The 20,464-nt window shown below is 56.3% G+C and overlaps 10 protein-coding genes and 2 non-coding genes across 12 annotated transcripts; 6 read left to right on the top strand and 6 right to left on the bottom strand.

The window, feature by feature from the left end:
• Positions 1–362: 362 nt before the first annotated feature.
• Positions 363–770, top strand: BO95DRAFT_342145 (uncharacterized protein; the record flags this gene model as incomplete). The annotated part of the gene is made up of 1 exon (XM_025581969.1): positions 363–770. A coding segment is annotated over one exon (408 nt), but the record flags the coding sequence as incomplete, so codon positions are not given.
• A 130-nt stretch (positions 771–900) lies between these two features.
• Positions 901–1,210, top strand: BO95DRAFT_199275 (uncharacterized protein). The gene has a single exon (XM_025581019.1). The coding sequence runs from the start codon at positions 988–990 to the stop codon at positions 1,156–1,158; it is 171 nt and encodes a 56-aa protein (XP_025440328.1). The 5' UTR covers positions 901–987; the 3' UTR covers positions 1,159–1,210.
• On the bottom strand, positions 1,202–3,277 carry BO95DRAFT_393418 (AATF family protein). The gene is made up of 3 exons (XM_025583670.1): positions 3,161–3,277; positions 2,974–3,076; positions 1,202–2,874 (listed from the first exon to the last, which is right to left on the bottom strand). The coding sequence occupies exons 1-3, from the start codon at positions 3,216–3,218 to the stop codon at positions 1,263–1,265; spliced, it is 1,773 nt and encodes a 590-aa protein (XP_025440327.1). The 5' UTR covers positions 3,219–3,277; the 3' UTR covers positions 1,202–1,262.
• Positions 3,278–3,479: 202 nt separating this feature from the next.
• On the top strand, positions 3,480–4,733 carry BO95DRAFT_474922 (Mrp/NBP35 family ATP-binding protein; the record flags this gene model as incomplete). The annotated part of the gene is made up of 4 exons (XM_025589819.1): positions 3,480–3,575; positions 3,649–3,784; positions 3,860–3,979; positions 4,066–4,733. Exons 1-4 carry the CDS (start codon positions 3,519–3,521, stop codon positions 4,731–4,733), a joined length of 981 nt encoding a protein of 326 aa, XP_025440326.1. The 5' UTR covers positions 3,480–3,518.
• Positions 4,734–4,852: 119 nt separating this feature from the next.
• On the bottom strand, positions 4,853–7,515 carry BO95DRAFT_444769 (uncharacterized protein). The gene has a single exon (XM_025586959.1). The coding sequence runs from the start codon at positions 7,124–7,126 to the stop codon at positions 5,066–5,068; it is 2,061 nt and encodes a 686-aa protein (XP_025440325.1). The 5' UTR covers positions 7,127–7,515; the 3' UTR covers positions 4,853–5,065.
• BO95DRAFT_444768 (uncharacterized protein) lies at positions 7,017–8,132 on the bottom strand. The gene is made up of 3 exons (XM_025586958.1): positions 8,035–8,132; positions 7,439–7,919; positions 7,017–7,318 (listed from the first exon to the last, which is right to left on the bottom strand). The coding sequence occupies exons 1-3, from the start codon at positions 8,101–8,103 to the stop codon at positions 7,173–7,175; spliced, it is 696 nt and encodes a 231-aa protein (XP_025440324.1). The 5' UTR covers positions 8,104–8,132; the 3' UTR covers positions 7,017–7,172.
• Positions 8,133–9,450: 1,318 nt separating this feature from the next.
• Positions 9,451–10,464, top strand: BO95DRAFT_367676 (NAD(P)-dependent alcohol dehydrogenase; the record flags this gene model as incomplete). The annotated part of the gene is made up of 1 exon (XM_025582795.1): positions 9,451–10,464. The coding sequence occupies one exon, from the start codon at positions 9,451–9,453 to the stop codon at positions 10,462–10,464; it is 1,014 nt and encodes a 337-aa protein (XP_025440323.1).
• Positions 10,465–10,618: 154 nt separating this feature from the next.
• Positions 10,619–11,866, bottom strand: BO95DRAFT_465529 (putative zinc metallopeptidase; the record flags this gene model as incomplete). Its single annotated transcript, XM_025589143.1, has 1 exon — positions 10,619–11,866. The coding sequence occupies one exon, from the start codon at positions 11,864–11,866 to the stop codon at positions 10,619–10,621; it is 1,248 nt and encodes a 415-aa protein (XP_025440322.1).
• Positions 11,867–12,525: 659 nt separating this feature from the next.
• Positions 12,526–12,598, bottom strand: BO95DRAFT_t214. The gene has a single exon. It is a non-coding gene; the product is annotated as a tRNA-Thr (tRNA).
• A 2,069-nt stretch (positions 12,599–14,667) lies between these two features.
• Positions 14,668–14,740, bottom strand: BO95DRAFT_t213. Its single transcript has one exon. It is a non-coding gene; the product is annotated as a tRNA-Lys (tRNA).
• A 2,121-nt stretch (positions 14,741–16,861) lies between these two features.
• On the top strand, positions 16,862–17,989 carry BO95DRAFT_199173 (uncharacterized protein). Its single transcript, XM_025581017.1, has one exon. The coding sequence runs from the start codon at positions 17,352–17,354 to the stop codon at positions 17,967–17,969; it is 618 nt and encodes a 205-aa protein (XP_025440321.1). The 5' UTR covers positions 16,862–17,351; the 3' UTR covers positions 17,970–17,989.
• BO95DRAFT_199184 (uncharacterized protein) lies at positions 17,749–18,749 on the top strand. The gene has a single exon (XM_025581018.1). It carries the CDS (start codon positions 18,062–18,064, stop codon positions 18,641–18,643), a length of 582 nt encoding a protein of 193 aa, XP_025440320.1. The 5' UTR covers positions 17,749–18,061; the 3' UTR covers positions 18,644–18,749.
• The last annotated feature ends 1,715 nt before the right edge of the window (positions 18,750–20,464 follow it).

Here is a 20,464-nt window from a genome sequence, read left to right as displayed (position 1 = left end):
GTGTTTCCTTGATTCAGCGACCGAGGTAAACTTACTTTCTTCGTCTTGCTCGTGAGACCAAGCCGGACTTCCTTAATTCTTTTGACGGCCCGATGCCGTTCTTCAGCACACAAAAACGACGACCCTTCATAACCCCATCGCTGCCTGATCACCAGGACAGCAAGCCTTCACGGACAGGCAGCCACTCGATCCGTGCACTTTTCACCGGCAAGAAGACCAGGCCTGCAGCCCATTCTAGTCCCACCACTCCACCGCTACCCAACGGCAGCGAAACCGGTATAGGACCGAACACCACCGCCCCTCAGAACACTCAGGGAACATTCTCAATCTCATTCCACCCCAAGACCCAAACCACACTCTGCTGGCAGAACATCGATCCCCCGCATGATCTACTGGTTTCTCTCGACGAGAAAGCCCTGGAACAGCAATTCCTGTTAAACCGACCCCGAGCCACCGAGATGATCGACACCAGCAGAACCACGTCCCCAAAGTACACGTCCCCGAAGGGAGTGGCCGCCTCCCTCCTCCCGGGCTACAACGACGTCAGCGGCTCCGTCATCGTCGACTGGGACGGGTATCCGCATTTCCTTTCCCCGCAGGAGGAAGTCGATCGCAAACTGCAGCTGGAGGCAGCGGTGCAGGAGCGGATGTTGGGGTTGCCGAGGCGGACGGAGTTCGCCTGGGAGCGGCCCGGTGCCCACCAGCAGGAGGGTCATTATGCTCCGCCGAGGTATACGCCGGCGAGCTCGAAGTCCGGATCGCGGTCCTCGCATTCGAGTACGAGTAGTGGCGGGTCATCCGGTCGGAGATGATGGGACTGGTTTCTTGGGGGCTCGGGATAAGCAGGACAGCGACTCCAGGACGACTTCGACGTGCATTTCCACGGATTCGTGATCGTGGATCCGTTGATGATGAGCGAGCGGGGATGGAAGGCACTTCTCGACTCGGTTTGCCGTGCCCTGGGAGCTGAGCCTCGAACGCAGATTTATGATTGATGAACTTACGACTGCGTGGGACGAGATATGCACGATGGATGGATGGGGGAGAATAAGAGGAGCAAGAAAAATGATGATGACGATGATGATGTCGGTGATGATGACGACAATGATAATGATAATGTTAGGCCGGATTGATGGCGAAACGGGAGGCTTTTGTTGATTTCCAATCCAATGCGATATGATACATACAGTACATCCTTTTTGAATGAAACCTCTGAATGGAAAAAAATCGAGTATCTATGCTATGCCACCAGCAACGAAAGCCTAGTTCCGGAAGAGTCTCAACCCACCCTCCTCACGATCGACATCACTATCCTCACCCGCAGCTGCATCCACATCTTCATCTTCATCCTCCTCCCGTAGCATACCGCTGGCCGTGTTGCCCAGCAACGAAGCGAAGAACTCCTCCCGGGCGTGGCGGGTCCACGCGCCGCGGTCCTCCGGCGCCATGAAGTTCTGCAGCTTCTCGTGGATCTCAAACTTCATCTTGCGGCCCTTGGAGGCGCGGGTGTCCACGTCGCGTTTGACCTTGTCCTTGCGCATCCCGGTGACCGGGTGCACGGCCGACAGCCGCGAGGGCAGCTGGAGGTGCAGGGTATCGAGGCCGTTGGTGATGGCGTCCGAGGAGGACATGCGCTGCTCGACCAGCTCGCGCAGCAGGGTCTGGTAGAAGACGGTGTCGTCGTAGAGGGGCTCCGCGGGCTCGTCGGGCTGCTCCGCCGCCGCTTTGGTCGTGGTCGTCGACTTGGTGTCTTTGGTCGTCGTAGTAGTAGCAGTGCGGGCGCGCTTCACGGCACGGAGCCCGGCGGCCGTCTCGGTGGCGACCTGCGCGTCCAGCACGGTGGAGATCGTCTGCGAGGCGGTCGAGGCAGACAGCAGCTTGCCGCGCGCGTTGGCGGTGGTCGCGGCGGTCGCCCCGCGGACCTTCTGGGACCACTTGTCGAGCACCGCGCGCCGGTGCGCCAGCGACTCGGCCTCGAGGGCCGTCATGCGCTTCCACAGCGAAGCGGACGAGGTGGCCGGCGTGACGGGCGCCGGGCGCTTGCGCTTCTTGCTGTCATCACCCCCCTGCTGCTGCTTGTGGTGCGCGTCCGCCAGCGCGAGGCGGAGATCCTCGAGGGTGGACCACAGCGCCAGGGCGGCGGATTCGGCGGATTTGATGGCTTCGCCGTCCAGAGGTTCGGGGACTGCGTCGGCGTCGGGAGTACTCTTCTCGTCGGTGGTGGATGAGTGTTGCTGGGCGGCCGCGAGGGAGAGCTGGTTGATGGCGGTGAGGCCCTTCTGGAGCTTGATGCGGGTGTTGAGGAGGGCGTCGAAGGTGGCGCGCTGCTGCTTCACGGCTTTGCCCTTGGCGGCGTCGGCTTTGGCGGCCTGCGAGATGGTCGCGGCGATGGTCTTTTGGTCCGAGGCCATTAGTTTGCGCAGTTCCTCGCGATCGTCGGTTTTGCCGGTGCGGCGGGGTTCGTCGTCAGAGGCGTCGGAATCGTCATCCTCATCCTCGTCCTCGTCGTCCTCATCGGATGGGAAATCATCCTCCCCTTCGTCATCGTCATCCTCGTCCTCAAAACCGTCCATCTCATCCGACCCATCGGTATCCATGTCGTCGAAGCTGACCTCCTTCTTGGCCTTCTTCCCGGCACCCTTGGCCGGTCGGGCAGTCTCCTCCTCGCTTTCTTCGTCGTCGGAGATATCCTCATCGTCCTCGTCCTCGTCGCTGCCTAGCTCCTCATCGTCATCCTCCTCGTCTTCCTCATCGCTGGACCGGGCCGCGAACGGGTCGTCCTCGCTCTCGGCTTCGAGCGCCTGTCTGCTAACTTTCGAGCCGGCGTACTGCTTCCCTAAGGCGACCGGATCCTGTTTGCGAAGCTTTCCCTTGCTGAGATAAGTCAGCGTCACCCTCGTACAATCCAGCCATCACAACAGACGACTATCCAAGATAATCCAGGGTAAACACTCCGGGGAGAAAAGAACCTACCCAACAGCCTGATAATGCTCTCGTCCCGCGTCAGCATCCACGGCCTTTCCTCCCTCCTCATCACTCGATTGAACACCGCGATCGAGATCCTCGGGGTCGAAATCTGCAATTGGGCGCAAAGACAAGTCAGTCAGACCCAGGGACAGAAAACTCAACCCCAGAAAAAGCAAGGGAAATAAAAACAAACCTCTAGGAGTAGGATCCTCCAGCTCAGCGAGCTGTTGCGCCAGCGACTTGGGAGCCATAACGTACAGGGACAGGGTACAGCAAAACAACGGCCAAAAAGGTTCGTAGTGGCTTGCTGTTTCCGCGCCAACTTTTTTTTTTTTTTTCTGGGAGGAAGTTCTGCCCGCAAAATTTCGGGATGCGGTCACGGGAGAACTAACTCCTTCAAGCCAGAAAGCAGCTATGGAAGGCAGGTTTGACCGGCGGTGAAGGATTGAAAATCGGGCAGTATCCTTGATCTTCCGTCTTGCGTCAAGAATGTTGGATTCTCACCGCCGACCACCCACCCCATCTCGCATCGCTAGACTTCCACAGGCATCATGTTGGGGAAGAGGTTCTTCTCGACCGTTCGGGTGCTGCAGCATGATAACCCTTTGGTATAGTTTTTCTTTCCATTATCTCTCGGGATAGGGTTCGGTTCTCGTCTAACGTAGTGGTGGGAAATGGTAGGGCCTCCCACGCTCGGGCACTCCGCCCTCCCTCCGCAGCCGCCGCGGGCTGCCCGAGAAGCGCAAGATCCGGGACGTGAAGAAGGTGATTGCCGTTTCGTCCGCGAAGGGGGGTGTAGGGAAGTCTACGATCGCCGGTACCTCTTCCTCCATACGCACCCAAGAACACAGACGACGAGACGCAAGCAACTGATGTGAGATGGAACAACAAGTGAACCTCGCGCTGGCGTTCGCGCGGCGCGGCATCCGCACGGGAATCCTGGATACCGATATCTTCGGGCCTTCGATCCCGACGCTGTTGAATCTGAGCGGGGAGCCCAGGCTGGATGAGAGTGTGTCTCCCTTCCCCTCCTTTCAATAAAAACGGCCAAGATCCCTAAATCCAACCCCACTAACCGCAACCGCTATACAAAAATAGACAACTGCCTCCTCCCGCTGACGAACTACGGCCTCAAATCCATGTCGATGGGCTACCTCCTCCCGCAAACGCAACAGCAACAGACCCCTTCGTCGACAGCAGACCCCGTCCCCATGGACAGCACCCCGATCTCCTGGCGGGGCCTGATGGTCACGAAGGCGATGCACCAGCTGCTGCACAGCGTCGCGTGGGGCCCGCTGGACGTGCTCTTCCTGGACCTGCCGCCGGGCACGGGCGACGTGCAGCTGACCATCAACCAGGAGGTTGTGCTGGACGGGGCGGTGGTCGTGACGACGCCGCAGGACATCGCGCTGCGCGACGCCGTCCGCGGCATCGGCATGTTCCAGCGCATGGACGTGCCCGTGCTGGGCATGGTGCGCAACATGGCCTTCTTCCGCTGCCCGAGCTGCGGCACCAGCACCGAGATCTTCGGCCACGGCCACGACCACCTGCGCGGCCGTGAGGACGACTGGGGGGTGCGGGCCGAGTGCCGCCGGCTCGGCGTCGAGTTCCTCGGCGACGTGCCCCTCGACGGGACCGTGTGCAAGGATGCCGATCGCGGGGTGCCGACCGTCGTCGCGGAGGAGGGGAACCCCGACAGTGGGCGGCGGGCGGCGTTCTTGGGGATCGCGGAGGAGGTGGCGCGGAAGGTGGGGGTGCAGTGGTGAGGATTTTACTGTTTTTTTTGGGGGAAAGGTAAGGGGAAAGGAGGAAAAAGGGGGGTTGTGTATTATATGGTCTCTTTTGGTTCAAGTGTGTACATATACCCTGGCAATTGAGTATGATTCTTCGAATCGTTTGAGTTGATTGGTAGTAATGCTGGATATAGATGGAATTGGCTGCGTCTTGAACAAAAAACCAATACTAAAGTGCGACTATGTAAAGCTGGGTATAACAACCAACAGACCTCCCAAGGAACCAAAGAAAATGAACACTGGTCATGCCTATATACATCTTGTGAAGGGGAGACATCACCTGTACAATACAATGGCATCGACCCTCAGTGCGCAACGTACTCCTCCGCCGTCTTGAAATACTCTCGGTCAGGCAAGCCAGGCCGCGGCGTCGACTCTGCCTCGTGACCATCAGGACCCAGGCCCGGGGTACCGACCTCACCATCCCCAAGCTCACTTGGCAGAGCCTCGAACGAGCGATACGCAGATTCGTTATCGCTAGCCATGCCCAGCACTCCCTTGGCATTGAGCACAGCACGGGTACTCGCTGCATCGAGTCCGTTCGTCGTGGTCACGGCCAGAGACTTCTCGTCGCCGATTGTGCTCGTATCCTCCGGCGGCTCGGTCGTGAGCCCACTGCGGATGGTGCCCGACCCGGCATTGGACGAGGCCCGGTGTCGCAGTCGTGAAGCCCAGTGAGAGTCGCCTGTGTTCGGAATAGCGCCCGCTTCATGGAAGAGCGCGCGGGTGCTGGCGTTCTCTTCTTCGAAGTTCTTTCCCTCATACCCCGGCAGGACGAGCATGGGAGTGAAGCTCTCAAGCGAAGGGGCTTTGGTGTGTGAGTTCGCTGATTGATCGCGCGTATCATCATCTACCTCGGATGGGACCTTTGTTCCCGACGAGCCACCCCCATTGCTCAAGCCATTCGACTGGGGTTTGTTGGAGAAGTCCTGCACGGAGGCGCCAGTCACGGCGGCGGCGCGCTGGGTGGCGGACGCGTTCTCGTCCGTCTGTTGCGCAGCCTCTGCCTTCATCGACGCTCCCGCTTGGCCGGCATCGACGCTCGTCCGTGTGGACCGGTCGCCCTTCAACTGTTCTTTGACGACGGTGCGCTCGTCATGCTTGCTGGCCATCTTACTCCACATAGTCATTGGGTAGCTCTTGCCGCCAGTCCTGGATGGCAACACGCGCGGGACGGTGCGCCGGGCAGCAAGGGAGCTCGGCGGTGGCAGCTCGCCTTGGAAATTCTGGAGTCCATACGCCAGCTCCTTCATGCGCTGTCGTTGAACACGGAGCTTCTCCTTAGCGAATCTGGTATCCCATTCCTTCTTCGCAGACAGCCACTTGCGCACGAGCACAGGGTTGAATACTCCCACTTTGGATGGGGGGATTTGGAGCACGGAGCACGCCGATGGGGGATCCAAAGGGTATACGTTGCCCTTCTTATCCACTCGCTGCCGGATCATGCGGTCCTTGAACGCGGGTAAGGGGTCCCCGGCCTTGCCAATGCAGTCGACAGGGGTGTGAGAATTCTCCGATTCTCTCTTTGTTGGGTCCTCGCTGCTATCAGTGTCGCTGGATACACCGTGGTCGTCAACAATCTCGACCTCGGTGTCTTGCGCGCATGCAAGAGCCCAGGCGCCAAATTGCGCAATCGCCCGATACATGTATTTTGCCGGATGGGTGAAGCTGAGAGTCGGCGCCACATGACATAGGTCGTCCCAGACCTGGAGTTGAACGTAGGTTCCCTGATACTTGTGAAGGGTTTCCCTGTTGGGGTCATGCTCGTCGAGAAAAGCATCGCCAGGCGGGTACGCGGCCGGGTTGGCCGCCTTGTGGGCCACGTAGAATTGCTCATCCCTCAGCATCTCGCCGCCTCCACTCTGAATCAGCAGTGGAGGCAGTCCTCCGAGAGAAGACTGGAAGATAGGGGACACGAGTGGGTGGGTCAGAAAGTCGTTGGTCGCATACATGTGAATCTGGTCCTTGATCTCGACCGTTTCTCCGTCAATCGGGATACTGATCTTCTCGTTATGAATCTCGGTGGACTGGCGATCCGAGTTCGTGCGCTCGGCTTCGGAAGAGCTGCTCTTGTGCATCGAGTAGCCCCTTTCCGCCGTCTCTTCGTCCCGACTACTTTGCTCGGGGACAGCATGGCTGGGCTTAGCCGGGTTCACCTTGAGTGCTTTCTTTAGAGAAGCAAGCTCATCTGCGTTAGGGGGCGGCCACGCCGGAGACGGCTTGTGCATGAAGCCGTACGGAGGAATATAGTCTCCGGGGTTGTCTTTGACGATGCTAGGGAATGAATGGGTCAAGTCCACCCAGGGTGAAATCAAGATAGCCCCCGCCGGCAGAGGAAGCCCTTGGTCGCGTAGGAGAACCAGCATACTTCGGCCGTTAGCTGCAGCTTGCAGGATTGACCGGACCTCAAACTTACGAGAGAACCAGACCTCCTCCGGCAGAGTCACCGGCGAAGAGGATTTCCTCGGGCTTATGCTCTTTTAACAAGAACAGGTAGGCTGCCAGTGAATCCTGCATTCCACAAGGAAAGGGGAATTGCGGCGCCAGGCGATATTTAGCTAGACAGGGAATCAGCTTGATTCGGGGGTGGACACTGGGACCTATCATCAGGTCGAAGACTCACTTGAACACGGTCAGTAAGAGATGCTTCGATTCAAGGAGGACATAAAAGGCTTACCGTGCAAAGACCCTCCCCTTCAACTTCCGCGCATGGCGCTGCATCTGATACCGATGTGTATCCAAGCTGCCAAAAAAGTACGCCCCGCCATGGATGTACAGCATGATGCGCTTCTGGCTGGGGTGGTCGCGATCTGTGCGCTTCCGCTCGTTGTAGTCCTCCTTCATCTCGATCCATTCCGCCTTCAAGTCCTCCGCGGGGCCGCGCCACTGCCACCACTCTTTGCCGCCGACGCGGGCGACGCCCTTCGAGCCGAGCTGCTTGTTGATCGCATCAGCTGCGCCGAGTAGACAGTCCTCCGGCACGGTCACGGTTTCGAGCTTCACCCAATGCGGCGCGGGCACCCGCTGGCAGGTGAAGGTTTGGAGGTCTTCTAGACTATGCTTGGAGGCGTAGATGAGGAACTCGCGTAAAATGCGGATGCTTTCATCGTAGGAGATGTGGACGTTTGGTTTGTGGTGGAGAGATTTGCGGTGGAGGTACTGATGGCAGGAGAAACGGGTGTCAGTTTGTCAGTTCGGGGAAGGAAGGAATCGACGAAAGGTGAAACGCGATGGAGCCATTGTTGGCAGCGGATGGGAAGGATGAATGACCCACATGAGAGATCAGGGTCTGGAGGACGGTCGGAGTGAGGGCCAGACTCAATGCGAAGGTATTCAGGGGCATGGTTCTGATGCGCTAGATGAGGAAGGAACAAGCCTCACAGAAGGTCATGAAGCCTTGAAGAACTGAGAGGAAGTGGGCGAGGTATAAAAGGGCAGGGTCGGATGGAGGAAGACTTCAGGAGGAGAGGGGGTGGCAGCGCAAATAAACTAAAGGGAGGGAGGGAGGGATAGGAAGCAGCGGAAACACAGGGAGACGAACACGGAGTGGGCCAGGAACCGATCGATACAATCTTAAGGGATCAGTCGACCAATGTCTGGGAGGAGAGACAAGGGCTGGACCCTTTTGGGAGTAAATGAATGGCTGTGCTGCGAGGAACAACAACGCAGTGCATCATCATCATCATAATAATCATCACTGATCCATTGATAGTCTGGTGGTGCATCCCCTTTGATTGATGGATTCCTCAGGCCCAGCCGAGGTCGGACTCAATGATGTCATCACCGACCAACGTCCCACTAGTCCCTTTGCGGAAGCTGCGTTGGCTCGGGCGCTCGATGGCAGTCGTTGAAACGCTCGTTCAGGCAAGAGTCGGTCGCATGGAAACAGTCCGGCATCATGGATGTGTAGTATCCAAAGTTGCTGGAGGCAATTTGCGACCGAGGGTGGTCTGTTCGTTGGAGAGGTGCAGAGGTGCAGAGGGGAAAGAGGAAAGATGATCTGTATGACGCCGACACGAGTGGTGCGCTCCAGTAGCTTCTCCATTGGCCCACTTTTGCAGCCAAGCTTCTGATAAGGACCCCATTGCTGTGTCGGACGAATAGCTTGAGGCTTAGCCGGTGACCGCTATAGCTTCAGCTGGGCTCCAGCTGGGTCTCGACTGCTGGGACTGCTGGGTGGCTTGAGGCTGGGTTCTGTGTTGTCATACTTCGAGGGTCTGACAGCAGGAGGCTGTTGAACAGACAATTATTAGCAAACAGCTGGACTCAAATCATCCTCACCGCCAGCCGATTTGGCTCAAACGCTAGAATCACCTGACCTTTTTTTTTTGAGCAGTGCCAGTGTCTGTGACCAGATGTCAGCTTCATATTACAAGCATGAAACAGCTTCAATTGTGCGGGAAAATGGATTTACAGAGAGATCCATGCCAGTACAAACATCTCAGTCTAGAATAGCCGCCATGACGTCTCCATTAGCGGAATCTCCTCTTAGCATGCTATCTTATCGCGACTCCGACCAGAAAATCCACCACCACCAAAAACATTCCTCTTCCAACCACTCTCTCTGCCACTTTCACGTCAACCTCCACCTTAATCCACATCATCAGCAGACACCTGTTCTACAAGCCTGTACACGCACCACCCACCCAAGATGACGACAGCAACAGCAACGACCCCCTACCCAACCACAATGAGAGCCTGGCTCTACAGCCACACCAGCCCGACCCTCGAAGCCAACCTCACCCTGGAGCCCTGCGCCCGCGCGCCTCCAGGGCCTCTCAAGCCGTCGCAAGTCCTCATCCGCGTGCTGACCGCCGCCCTGAATCCCGCCGACTACAAAGTCCCCGCGATGCCGCTCATCACGACGGCCCTGATCCGCAAACCCGCCAGCCCGGGCCTCGACTTCGCCGGGGAAGTCGTCGCCACCGCCGACAACCACAACAATAGCACATCATCGTTCAGACCCGGCCAAATCGTCTACGGCACCCTCGACCTGCCCACCCAATTCGGCTCGCTGGCCGAATACCTCATCGCCCGAGAAGAGAACCTCCACCCGATCCCCGCGGGGGTCGAGGTCGACCACGCCGCGACCGTCGGCGTGGCGGGCATGACGGCGTGGCAGTCGATCGCGCCGTTCATCGCCCCGGACACCGGGGCCAACGTCTTCATCAACGCCGGGTCCGGCGGGTGCGGGATCTACGCCATCCAGATCGCCAAGGCGCTGGGGTGCACCGTGACGACGACGTGCTCGACCAAGAACGTGCCGTTCTGCCGGGAGCTGGGCGCGGACGAGGTGCTGGACTACACCGCGGAGGATGTGGTGGCCGTGCTCAAAGCCAAGGGCCCCGTGTTCGACCACGTCGTCGATCACATCGGCCTCCCCGCCGAGATGTACAACGAGTGCCATGCCTTCCTCAAGCCGGGCAAGGTGTTCGCCCAGGTCGGCGCGACCCGGTTCCCGACCTTCGCGACGCGGCTGCTGCGCCCCGGCTTCTTGGGCGGCGGGAAGCGGAGGTACCTGCCGATCTTCTGGAAGCCCAGGAAGGCGGATCTGGTCACGGTGGGGGAGCTGATCCGGGATGGGAAGGTGAAGGTTGTGCTGGATAGTGTCTACGAGTTTGAGGAGGCGCCCAAGGCTTTCGAGAAGTTGCGCTCGGAGCGGGCGCGCGGGAAGGTGGTGGTGCATGTATCGAGTCGAGACTAGGAAATGAGATGGGATGGATGAATGCTTGAGAGGTACAGATTCGCCATGCAACGCTTTCGTGTTCTCTATGTACAGTTATGTTGATTATGATACCACGAGGGGTTCGACTCGAGCAGTCACGCCCCTCACAAATAAACAACCCCAAAAAACCCGATCATTTTTTCGGTTGCAAGAAGGTCATCGCCGCCACGGCCATGGCATCCACCGCCGTCTGCAGCGTAGGTTCAATAACCGGAGCGAAAAACGGCGAGTGGTTACTCGGCAGCTCGCGCACGACATCCCTCTTGACGGCATCGTCCCAGGTGTCGGCATCCACGCCGCCAAACGTCCACATCACATACGGCGCGCCCACGGCCGTGGCCAGCAGCGAGAAATCCTCACTCGCGGCCGCGGGCTCCGACTCGACGAGCCCGTCCTGGAAATAATCCCCAAAGGCACCCTTGAGCGTCTCGACCAGCTGCCCATCATTGATCGTCGCCGGGGTGGAATACGTCAGCTTCACCAGGGGTTTCTCCACGCAGCCGGCGGCCTCGCACTCGGCCTCGACGATCCGGCGGATCGACTCGACCACGCGCTTCCGGATGCCCGCATCATACGTGCGGACATTCAGCTTGAGGTCACAGTAATCCGGGATGATGTTGTGGGCGTGGCCGGCCTGGATACTGCCGCAGGTGACGACGGCCATCTCGCCGGGGGTGACCTCGCGGCTGACGATGCTCTGCAGCTTGGTGACGACGGCGGCGCCGGCGACGATGGGGTCGATGCAGGTATGGGGCGCGGAGCCGTGGCCGCCGCGGCCGTGGATGCGGACGTCGAAGGCGTCGGCGGCGGTGAGGAAGCGGCCGGCGCGGACGCTGACGGTGCCGGTGCGCATGCGCATGACGTGCTGGGCCAGCACGACCTCCGGGGCGGGGATCCGGTCGTACAGCCCGTCGTCGAGCATGGCGCGCGCCCCGTCCAGCTGCTCCTCGGCCGGCTGGAAGATGCACACCAGCGTGCCCGCCCAGTGGGCGCGGGCGGCGTGCAGGAGCGCCGCGCTGGCCATCAGGCTGGCTACGTGCGTGTCGTGCCCGCACGCGTGCATCACGGGCCGCGTCACCCCCTCCGCGTCCGTCGTCTTCTTCGTGCTGGCGTACGCCAGCCCCGTCCTCTCCTCCACGGGGAGCGCGTCCATGTCGGCCCGCACCAGCACCGTGGGGCCCGCCCCGTTGCGCAGCACCCCCGCCACCCCGTGCCCGCCGAGGTTCGTGTGCACCTCAAACCCCAGGCTCCGGAGGTGCTCCGCGGCCGTCGCGGCGGTTTCCTGCTCCTGGCCCGAGAGTTCGGGGTTCTGGTGGAGGTGGCGGTAGATCTCCTCGAAGGGCTTGAGGTCCGGGCGGTATTTCGCGATGATGTCCTTCATGGTGGATGGTGCTGATGCTGTTGCGAGGAGGGGTGTTAGAGGTGATGACAATGGTGGAGTGCAACGGATGAAAAGCGGGGAAACGGTGCAGTGGGTATGGTAGTATGTGGTGGGGGCTCACCTAGAATCTGCATTGTTGGCTGTTGCGGGGGGGGGGGGGGGGGAGGTAATCAATGCTACTTATATAGAGGGATTGGCTAGGGTGCAGCTGAGACAGCGAGTTGAACATGACAACATGCACATTCCAGGTGAGATTCGGATTGTCGAGGATCGGCAGTGCATGCGAACCAGCGTTCAGGACGATTGCCGAGTAGAAGCAAGCGGGGAAATGTTCGATAAGCCAGGCTGCTTACTCCCAACTCGTCGTCATGGCCGATAAGCTCCGGTGGATCGGCGGACGGCGGAGCTGGCCGCGAAACCCTGCCATTTCCAGCAACTCGGCAGTTTGGGGTCGATTGACTTCAGTGCTCGGCTATCTGCTTCTTGGCTGAGGGGGAACAAAGTACAGGCAAATAAGAACAGCGGGAGGAGAAGTGCTCGCTCTGTTTAATCTTTATCACAAAAATAAGATTGTTGGGGTGGAGGGAAACGAGTATGGCAAGCTAGATCCTATACCGAGACAGGAGGCTGGGTGGGGAAAAAAAAAAAGGAAATGCAACTGCTCACACTCGGACTCGAACCGAGGATCTCAGCATTACTAGTGCTGCGCTTTACCATCTAAGCCATGCGAGCTGATTGGTCAAGAAGAATGTCAATTGCAAAGATGAGCCTTTTAACACATAACCGGGTTGCACCGCAGCTGCTGTCGTCCGTCTACCCCGCACAAGTGTTGCAACAAGACTGGAGAGTTGATTCTCAGCCGCATCAAGTTCATGGTTGTGTTGCAGTCAAGCATCTGTCCCCGGCCTGGAAGGGAATATGCTGAAATGTTCTGGGTGGACAGAGAATGGAACCATTCATTACAATCATTCCGAGCCTTGAGGATGCAACAAGGAGCGGGCCTTTAGGGGCAAAGAAACGCTAACTGTTGTCCTCTTCGGTTATCCATAAATATTATGCTCCACGTGTTTGTCCGTTCTAGATTGCTGACAGTTAAGTAGAACATTTGCAGGTTGGTATTCTTGCAACATGCTGGTAACATAGCATCGGAGATTCAGAGGGAGTGGTCATAAGTCTAAAATCAATAAATAATGTCTGTCGTGCGACCCACGGTCTACAATACCCCTTGTCCGGCCGGAAGTACAGTACACCAATTCACCGCTTCAGACAAGACCCCTAAACCATTCACAGCATGACTCACCAGAGTGAGTAGATAGTCTCTATAGTGATATCTTCTTCAGAGTCGAAGCTAGCGCAACTAGTACCAATAGTAACTGTCCACACAGTGAATGATGCTGCTCAAGTGACTCGCCAACAAGTGAATATATCTCCTCAAGGCGCAGAAAGTGATTTGAGATACCATATTCTTATGGTTAGGATCCCCACCTTCTAGAACTCACCCTCACCTCCTCCACGAACCGAGATCCGTTCATCCTTCTGCCAACTCACAAATCTCTACCTCTAAACAAGCTCTTCTACCACACAAACCCCTCCACCACCGACGAAATAAACCTCAATCCACAGCCCACAGCAGAAATGAACCTCCGCAGCCTCGCCCTCTTCCCCCTCCTCGCTGCCCTCGTTCACGCAGCCGTCATGGACCCCGTCGACGACCTCGATGACCAGGCCCTGGATCCCGGAATCAACTACTGTAACCGGAACTGCGTCAACAACGACCGCTGCCGCAGCAGATGCGGCGTGTGTGTGAACCACAAATGCAAGGCCAAGGAGTAGTACGTCATTCATCGTTGTACAGATTAGAGCTCATGGTGATATATATACTGACAATCGACCGTTCATGTGCAGAACAGAAACTAAATTATCCTCCATGGTTTTCATCCCGTGTCTTTGCTGGGTGTCGAAGCCTCTGCCCCAGAGGGAGGCATGATCAAAGGGATTATCGAGATGACTAGGTGCATGGTGTTCTGGCGTTGAGCCTTGGGAATGAGAGGGGATGTGTTACAACTCGCTTTTCACACTAGGGATAACTTATGCGAAGGGTTGTTGCCTTTGTCTTCGGGGATATGGAATTCGAGATGGGTTGTTTTGTACTGAACTGGGATATTCTGATCTTGCTGGGGCGGGTGTCGACTTTCGGCATTGTATGCTGGTCCTTCGTGGTTACTGGATGCATGTTACAGGGTTTCGACGGCCTGGACCGCTGGATCTTGATTTCCGGATCGGAGACAAGATAATCTATCCGTCTATTTGTCCACAAATGACATTTCCAATTCGCTGGATGAGAGTAGGCGGCATGTGCAGCCGATTATAAAACAGCCCGTAAGACCGGGCCGACAGGTTACGTGCAGTCGGACACGATAGCCGTCACCACTAAGGCTTGGGATCAGGGGGCTAGGACCTGTCGCTGGCCGGCGGGCGTGCAGCGGAGCTAAAGCAGATACAGTGGCGGGGGAGAAAAGGCGCAATCTTGGGCCGCCATGTACAGGAGTAAAGTAGCATGAATTGCTTCATTACACCAAATGGTACTCAACATATGAGGTGGGCATACCACAGGCTGTATTTAGTGATTGGCCTTTTCGTCTACTACTCTGACTACACTTGGGAGCGGCCATTCGCTTGATTGCAAGAAGTGGATCCCGGTGGAGCTTCCGCGCCGTCCGCGAACCACACAAGATTAAAAAAAATCTACGCGCAAAGCGCAGTACAAGGGCAATGTGCGACAGGCAAAAAGCAAAAGAGAAAGCCCAACGCGGGGGTTGAACCCGCAACCTTGAGATTAAGAGTCTCACGCTCTGCCGATTGAGCTAGCCGGGCTGTTGTTGTTGAAGGCTACACTTGCGTACAAACCATGTTTACAACAAGCCTGACCTGCCGCCTCCTGTGGTGTCAACTCTTCAGCTCGCAGGGAACACGATTGATAATGACGTTCCGGTTGTGAGGTGAGAGAAATTCTGGAGCCTGGATCCCTGGCATAAGGCAGACTCTGTCGCAAGTCGCGACCAGGCAGCTGAGTGAGCAGTATGAGTGTTGTTTGTGCTGGTGTTTCCAACTGCTGATATATATTCCCACGAAGGGGATTGGTAAGTGAACCGATGATCGGGTGTGCGCTAATGGTTCAGGGACACCCGGGGTCGCAAAGGGGAAAAAGAAAAGACGAGATCGCCATCTCCCCGTGGCGACTACAGGAATCACCGCACAGCCCGACCTGCCATCTACCAGTCTGCCTCGGGGCAGTCAGTCCAGCATGGGCACGCGCCCATGCGATCATCGGATCGTTCGCATGCGGCGGCTTCTTGCAAAGGAACCCCCAAGGCAGCATCCGACAAAGCAACCTGGGTCGACAGGTTACCTGTGAACAGGATTAGTAATGCTTGTAGACGGGTCACTCCTGTATTATCGCGGATGTGCGAGGGTGCGAGTGAGGGCTGCGCAAGTTGATGACGACTTTGAGTCTCAGACAAGAAAAGCAGTCCAGGTGGCGAGCCATTTCCAAATAACACCCAAGGCCACCGCGATAGGATACGAGACACACCCAAGGGTCATGCCGCGCGGTACTTGAAACCAGGTTCCCTGCCACTACTCCTCGTAGTCCACTATCCACATCGAAGGCAGGAAGCATCTCACAGATAGGTAAAACGTGCAGGTTGCATAAATCTCGCGATCCAAAACTCGTGGTAGCAGGGATTACACCCAAGCTCAATGGCATGTAGAGCCATATGGATGGGATTGGATGGGTAAGAAAAAAAGGGGGAGAAGAGAAACCATGACCAGTCGTCGTTGTCGCTTTGACGGAGGCTGAGTTCAGGAAGGAGTTTCTGGACCCTGTGCGAAGAAGAAAGACATGATCGGGACTAGTGTAAGGGGAACAGAAAGGTGGGAGGGGGAGGGGGGAGGATGATGGGGCTGAGACGGTTGACCCCCCTTAGCACATGGAAGTGCGGACGATCGACAGGTCGCTCGTATAGCGGAGGGTTGGCAGTCCGGATCCCCCATCGTCAATCTTCACCCCAGTGCTGTACTTGCGAACGTTTATGGTAGATATTCTTAGAATGCTAGAATTCAGCACGAGAGATCGATAGGGTATGCGATGATGGTAGACAGACCCGACAGTTTGGAACGGATGGATTCTATTGTTTTGAATACCGCTCCGCGATGTTGACAGCGGCTGCGTAGCAAATGAGCGCGGGGACGGGTGTGGTTGAGCCATGAAGCGGGGAGAGCTGCTCGCCGGGCATCGACAGACAGGGGACCTCGCAAACCATGGAGGGTCAAGCCACAGTCCATTGTAGTTCTTTCTGGTGGAATTATGGCGTCATCAGAAAACAAGAGAGATTCTGAGCAACAAAAGGCTTCGTGTTGGGAAGGTTGTTGAGGGAAGAAGAAAGATGACGAGGTGGCAGTTAGAGGATTGCGGCGCAGGAAACACGAGGGTACAAGCCACAGCACCAGCCATCCTTCAGTGACTCCGACAATAGATGATGATGACTCTCTTCACTGAACTCAGTCCTTCCCCGACACCTAGAAGGGGTATAGACTGTTGACTAGAGGGGAATGATAAGACCCTGTCGATAAGCAAAGTGGACGGGGGAGACGCGTAGTCCGTGGCATTAGGGAGGAACTAACCCTATTCCTCTCCTAGTGTGTCCACCCGGTGCAGTCAGACAGTCAGATGAGAACAACCAGGGAAGGGGAATGATCCCAACTTGACCGACTGTTACTGTCACTCTCACCAATCAGCTTGCAGTAATTCCATCCAAAAGGCGATCTTGTTGTGAACACTGCGTTTCCAACCGGGAAGTGGAGATTTGAACCTGGAAAATGCACTGCCTTCACCACCACCATCATCCACTCCACTCCACTGCACCAGCCACAGTACTGAGTAGACACACAGAAGAGACAGCCTTACGGTCACCAGGCAGCACTTTCTCAAGGAAACTTCTCCCATCAGCTGCCACACCCTCCTTTCCCATCGTTAATTTTTTTATTATTTTTAATTTTAGATTATGACTGATTCCTCCTTAGCGTCTCCACTTGTGACCAGATCCGTCATGAATCCCTCCTGCAGCTCATTTTACCCTCTTCCATGGATGCCTTCCACTCGTCATGTCCAACTATATAACCTCCTCTGCTCCCCCCCCTCTATTTCTCAATTTCAACTTCATACATCTGCATCCAGCCCTTCAACTCAGACCTATTACCAACCATATAGCCACTCGCAAGACCACTTTGTTTGCGATCTATTCATTCAATCCCATTACTGCTACCCACCTATTCACGCAACACGTGCTCACCCAGAGCTCGACCTGACCTATCCGTCACACTGTCGCCTTTCAAGTCTACTCGATTCCTCTGGCCCCCTATCTACACCTCCATAAGGGAGTCTGTTCCCCTGCGATCCAAGCCCCGTCTCCGTCGCACCGCAAGCATGCCTCACCAGGTCGAGCAAGCCGCCGAGCCCGTCGTGCTCGTGCGGGAGCTGGAGGACGACGAGACATATGTCCTCAACAGCTTTGAGAGCCACGCCGGTCACTGCTCCCGTTGTGCCAACCCCCTTCAGACTCGCGAAGAAGACCGGTCTCTATGCAAGCGCGGCCACCAGTATGCCCGCGACGTGGCTGAATACCTGCGCAGCAAGAACGGCAAGATCTACTCGGTGGTCGACCTAGAACGCAACCGATCCACACTGGTCAAGGTGCCTCTCAAGTATGCCGCCGCCCGTCAGCTGCTGCTGGCAATTGAGGACGGCCTGCGCGTGGAGAAGAAGTCGACCGCCGGCGTTCGTGCCTCTGCGCCCCCGGTCATCAGCTACGATGCCACCTATCCCGTGCCCCCTCGACGCACCACCACTCAGGACTACCTTCACCCTTCGCAGGCCATCATCGAGCGTGAGCCACGGACCCTGAAGCGTCACCGGACCATCATCTACACATCCCCTCGCAGCTCGCCCAGCCGAGGGTCACTGTACGAGGCTGATGCGGCCGAGCGGTATGAGCGCGTCAAGGAATCGTCCCGCATCTACCGGCCGACCGACTACCACCGTTGAATGAGCACAACGCACTGGTTTGGAACTAGTCATTACGGTCTTATCTCGTGCACGACACTGGATACCTGTCTGCTAGCTTTGATGCAGCCAAGATGCTGTTACCACGCTGTCCCCCAAATCGAATTTTGTCCACCGGCAAAAGGTTTTCACCAGACCCGCTGTGGCCCCCAGCCCTCCCATATCTGCCCGATCGCATTGGATTTGGCAATGGAGAAATCGCTCAGCTACTGCTACACTTGCGCGTTCTTGCAGTGCACTGCATACGCCTGCAGATTCGAAGAGGATCTCGATTACTTTGTTTTTCGCATCTTCCTTTTCTGCGATCATCGCAACAATACCTTCCTATGTCTTATGTTTGGTATTCTTCGGTTCATCCCGTTACTTCTCGCAACCAAGAACCACAAAAAAAAAGAGACAAACTCGCCGAAAAAAGGCCACAAAGCAGAGGAGAGAACAAAGGAGAAGAAGAAGAGGGACGATTAGAGAGAAATCTGTTGTGCGACCCTTCTTCATGCTGTCCACACCGGGGGGAAAGCGGAAGAAGCCCGCTCCAGGTTGGGGGCATTCCAACTTTTGTTTTCTTGCTGCAGCCAAGATGTACTGTAACTTACTGTATGTTGCATGCAAGCAGTGACTCATCCGTCTCGGATGCCGGATTTGTGTGCTTAGTCTAGAGCACGATGGCTGCAGCTGACCTGCAGGCCGCGCCTTTCCTTTGACTTTTTCTTTTTTTTCTTTTTTTTCCTTTTTCTTTTCTAACTTCGGATCTCCCTCAAGGACACCGTCCCCTCCTTTGATCTTCCCAATCAGGGATTCTAGTTCATGAATTGAATTTCCTATGTCGTGATTGGTGGTTCCACGTGTCCAGCTATGTATGCAGTATGAATCAGGACTCGTACATGATTCGCCAATTGAGAATATGTTTGATGCCCGCACGCGAATAGTCTTCTAGATTGGGCTTAGCGTTTAGTAGGGGCTCCTTACACCCCTGTACATTTAGTGCCTTGAGACGAAGACCTTATTCTACGTATACGTATACGTAAATGATATGGAGCCTCTTCAGAAAAGACAATCCGCTCAAATGGTTCTAAGTATAGGTAGTTCTGCCAAATCGACAATTACCACTTCCGCTGGGGACAACCCCCAAAAGCAAACCCGCGACATCCTCCCTTCCCCCCTTGTCCACCGTATCTCTCTCCAGCAGAGCAAGCAAACAAAGGGCATCAATTCTCCGAACCAAACAACATTCCCTGTCCGAGAACCACAGAGTGTTCCAAAGTAGAAAGAAGCCAGGCCTCACCGATGCCACTCCTCGGAGATTTTTTCTCTCGCCTCGCCGGGTAGCAAATCCCGCAAGTCGCGGGCGTGGGTGGACCTGGGATATCCGAATCTGTGATCCCGGAGGGAGGAGGGTCGAGACGCCGGAGCTTTGCAGATGACTGAAACGTAACAAGGGCGAGATATGCAGCACTGCACGCCCAGGGAGAATCGTACAGCTCCGCTGCAACCGTCCAACCTAATTTAATGGCTCATGCACGCTGTCAAGGTTGAGGAACCTTGTTTTTGTTTGTGTGTGGTTGATGCATGGCGGATGTCGGTAAGTGGTTGCATGTCGCGACAAGACAAGACAAGACAAGACAAGACAACAACAGCATTTCGGCCAGGATGTAAATTGATACTATTCAGTACGTGCGCTCAGCTACGCAAGGCGTGGGTCACTTCTCTCCAACTCAATTGCAACTCATTGTTTCTAAACATAGACCAAACTCGACCGCCCGCCCCCCGAACTTCGACATTGGACTGTCCAGACTCCAGAGCGCGTCGAGTCTCCACCGACCCGCCAACACTACCCATACAAATTTTGGTCTTCGACATAGCATCACAAGCGACATCCAAGTCTAGAACCAGCCTCCGAGGGCGACTTGGCACTTTGGGTGGTACGTGCCCAACAGAGTGGATCTATCCCGGACCATGGACCCAGTTCCCGGGATCCACTCCGACTGAGCTGTCATGCCTCTATACCGTCTCCATCCCTAGCTGAAAGTGCGTGGTGGTGTTTCTGGGGCTGGGATTGGGTGAATCGCTAAGAAAGCTAAGGGGTGAGGCTAGATGGTTTGGAGTTCGTTGCTATTTAGTGCTATACTGGGGGCGACGGGGTGGTTAGGTAGGAAAGTCTGCACCGGAATTGTGGGGGTGGGTTTGCCTCACTATTTGAGTTTTTGTATAGATGGTTTGATGGGAGGAAGGGGTCTGTGCACTTAGGATGTAGAGATTGAGGGGTTGCGATTACGATTGAGTGGGTATCGGGAGGTGGTGAGGTGGTAGACTCATGGATTGAGGGCTATCGCCGGATGTGAGGTAGTGAAGGGGTGACGAGTGATGGATACGCTGTTTTCCGTGGACCTCTTGAGTGTAGAGGATGGTTTATTACTTTGGAATTATTGAGATTATGGTGCATTCACCTACAACAAGGATTGCAAATACGTTTTCTGGAT

The sequence above is a fragment of the Aspergillus brunneoviolaceus genome, assembly GCF_003184695.1.
Source record: "Aspergillus brunneoviolaceus CBS 621.78 unplaced genomic scaffold BO95scaffold_50, whole genome shotgun sequence".
Taxonomy (NCBI): Eukaryota; Fungi; Ascomycota; class Eurotiomycetes; order Eurotiales; family Aspergillaceae; genus Aspergillus; species Aspergillus brunneoviolaceus.
This window is presented reverse-complemented; position numbering and strand designations above follow the sequence as displayed.

Excerpts from the sequence above, each read along its gene's own strand:
- BO95DRAFT_199184 (XM_025581018.1), top strand. The coding sequence starts at position 18,062 with ATGCTGTTACCACGCTGTCCCCCAAATCGAATTTTGTCCACCGGCAAA.
- BO95DRAFT_199173 (XM_025581017.1), top strand. The coding sequence starts at position 17,352 with ATGCCTCACCAGGTCGAGCAAGCCGCCGAGCCCGTCGTGCTCGTGCGG.
- BO95DRAFT_393418 (XM_025583670.1), bottom strand. The coding sequence starts at position 3,218 with ATGGCTCCCAAGTCGCTGGCGCAACAGCTCGCTGAGCTGGAGGATCCT. Across the intron at positions 3,077-3,160 it reads GGAGGATCCTACTCCTAGAG|ATTTCGACCCCGAGGATCTC; the intron begins GTTTGTTTTTAT and ends GCCCAATTGCAG. Across the intron at positions 2,875-2,973 it reads GAGCATTATCAGGCTGTTGG|CAAGGGAAAGCTTCGCAAAC; the intron begins GTAGGTTCTTTT and ends GACTTATCTCAG.
- BO95DRAFT_444768 (XM_025586958.1), bottom strand. The coding sequence starts at position 8,103 with ATGCCCCTGAATACCTTCGCATTGAGTCTGGCCCTCACTCCGACCGTC. Across the intron at positions 7,920-8,034 it reads TCCAGACCCTGATCTCTCAT|TACCTCCACCGCAAATCTCT; the intron begins GTGGGTCATTCA and ends TCCTGCCATCAG. Across the intron at positions 7,319-7,438 it reads GAAGGGGAGGGTCTTTGCAC|CTAAATATCGCCTGGCGCCG; the intron begins GGTAAGCCTTTT and ends TTCCCTGTCTAG.
- BO95DRAFT_199275 (XM_025581019.1), top strand. The coding sequence starts at position 988 with ATGATTGATGAACTTACGACTGCGTGGGACGAGATATGCACGATGGAT.
- BO95DRAFT_444769 (XM_025586959.1), bottom strand. The coding sequence starts at position 7,126 with ATGCTGGTTCTCCTACGCGACCAAGGGCTTCCTCTGCCGGCGGGGGCT.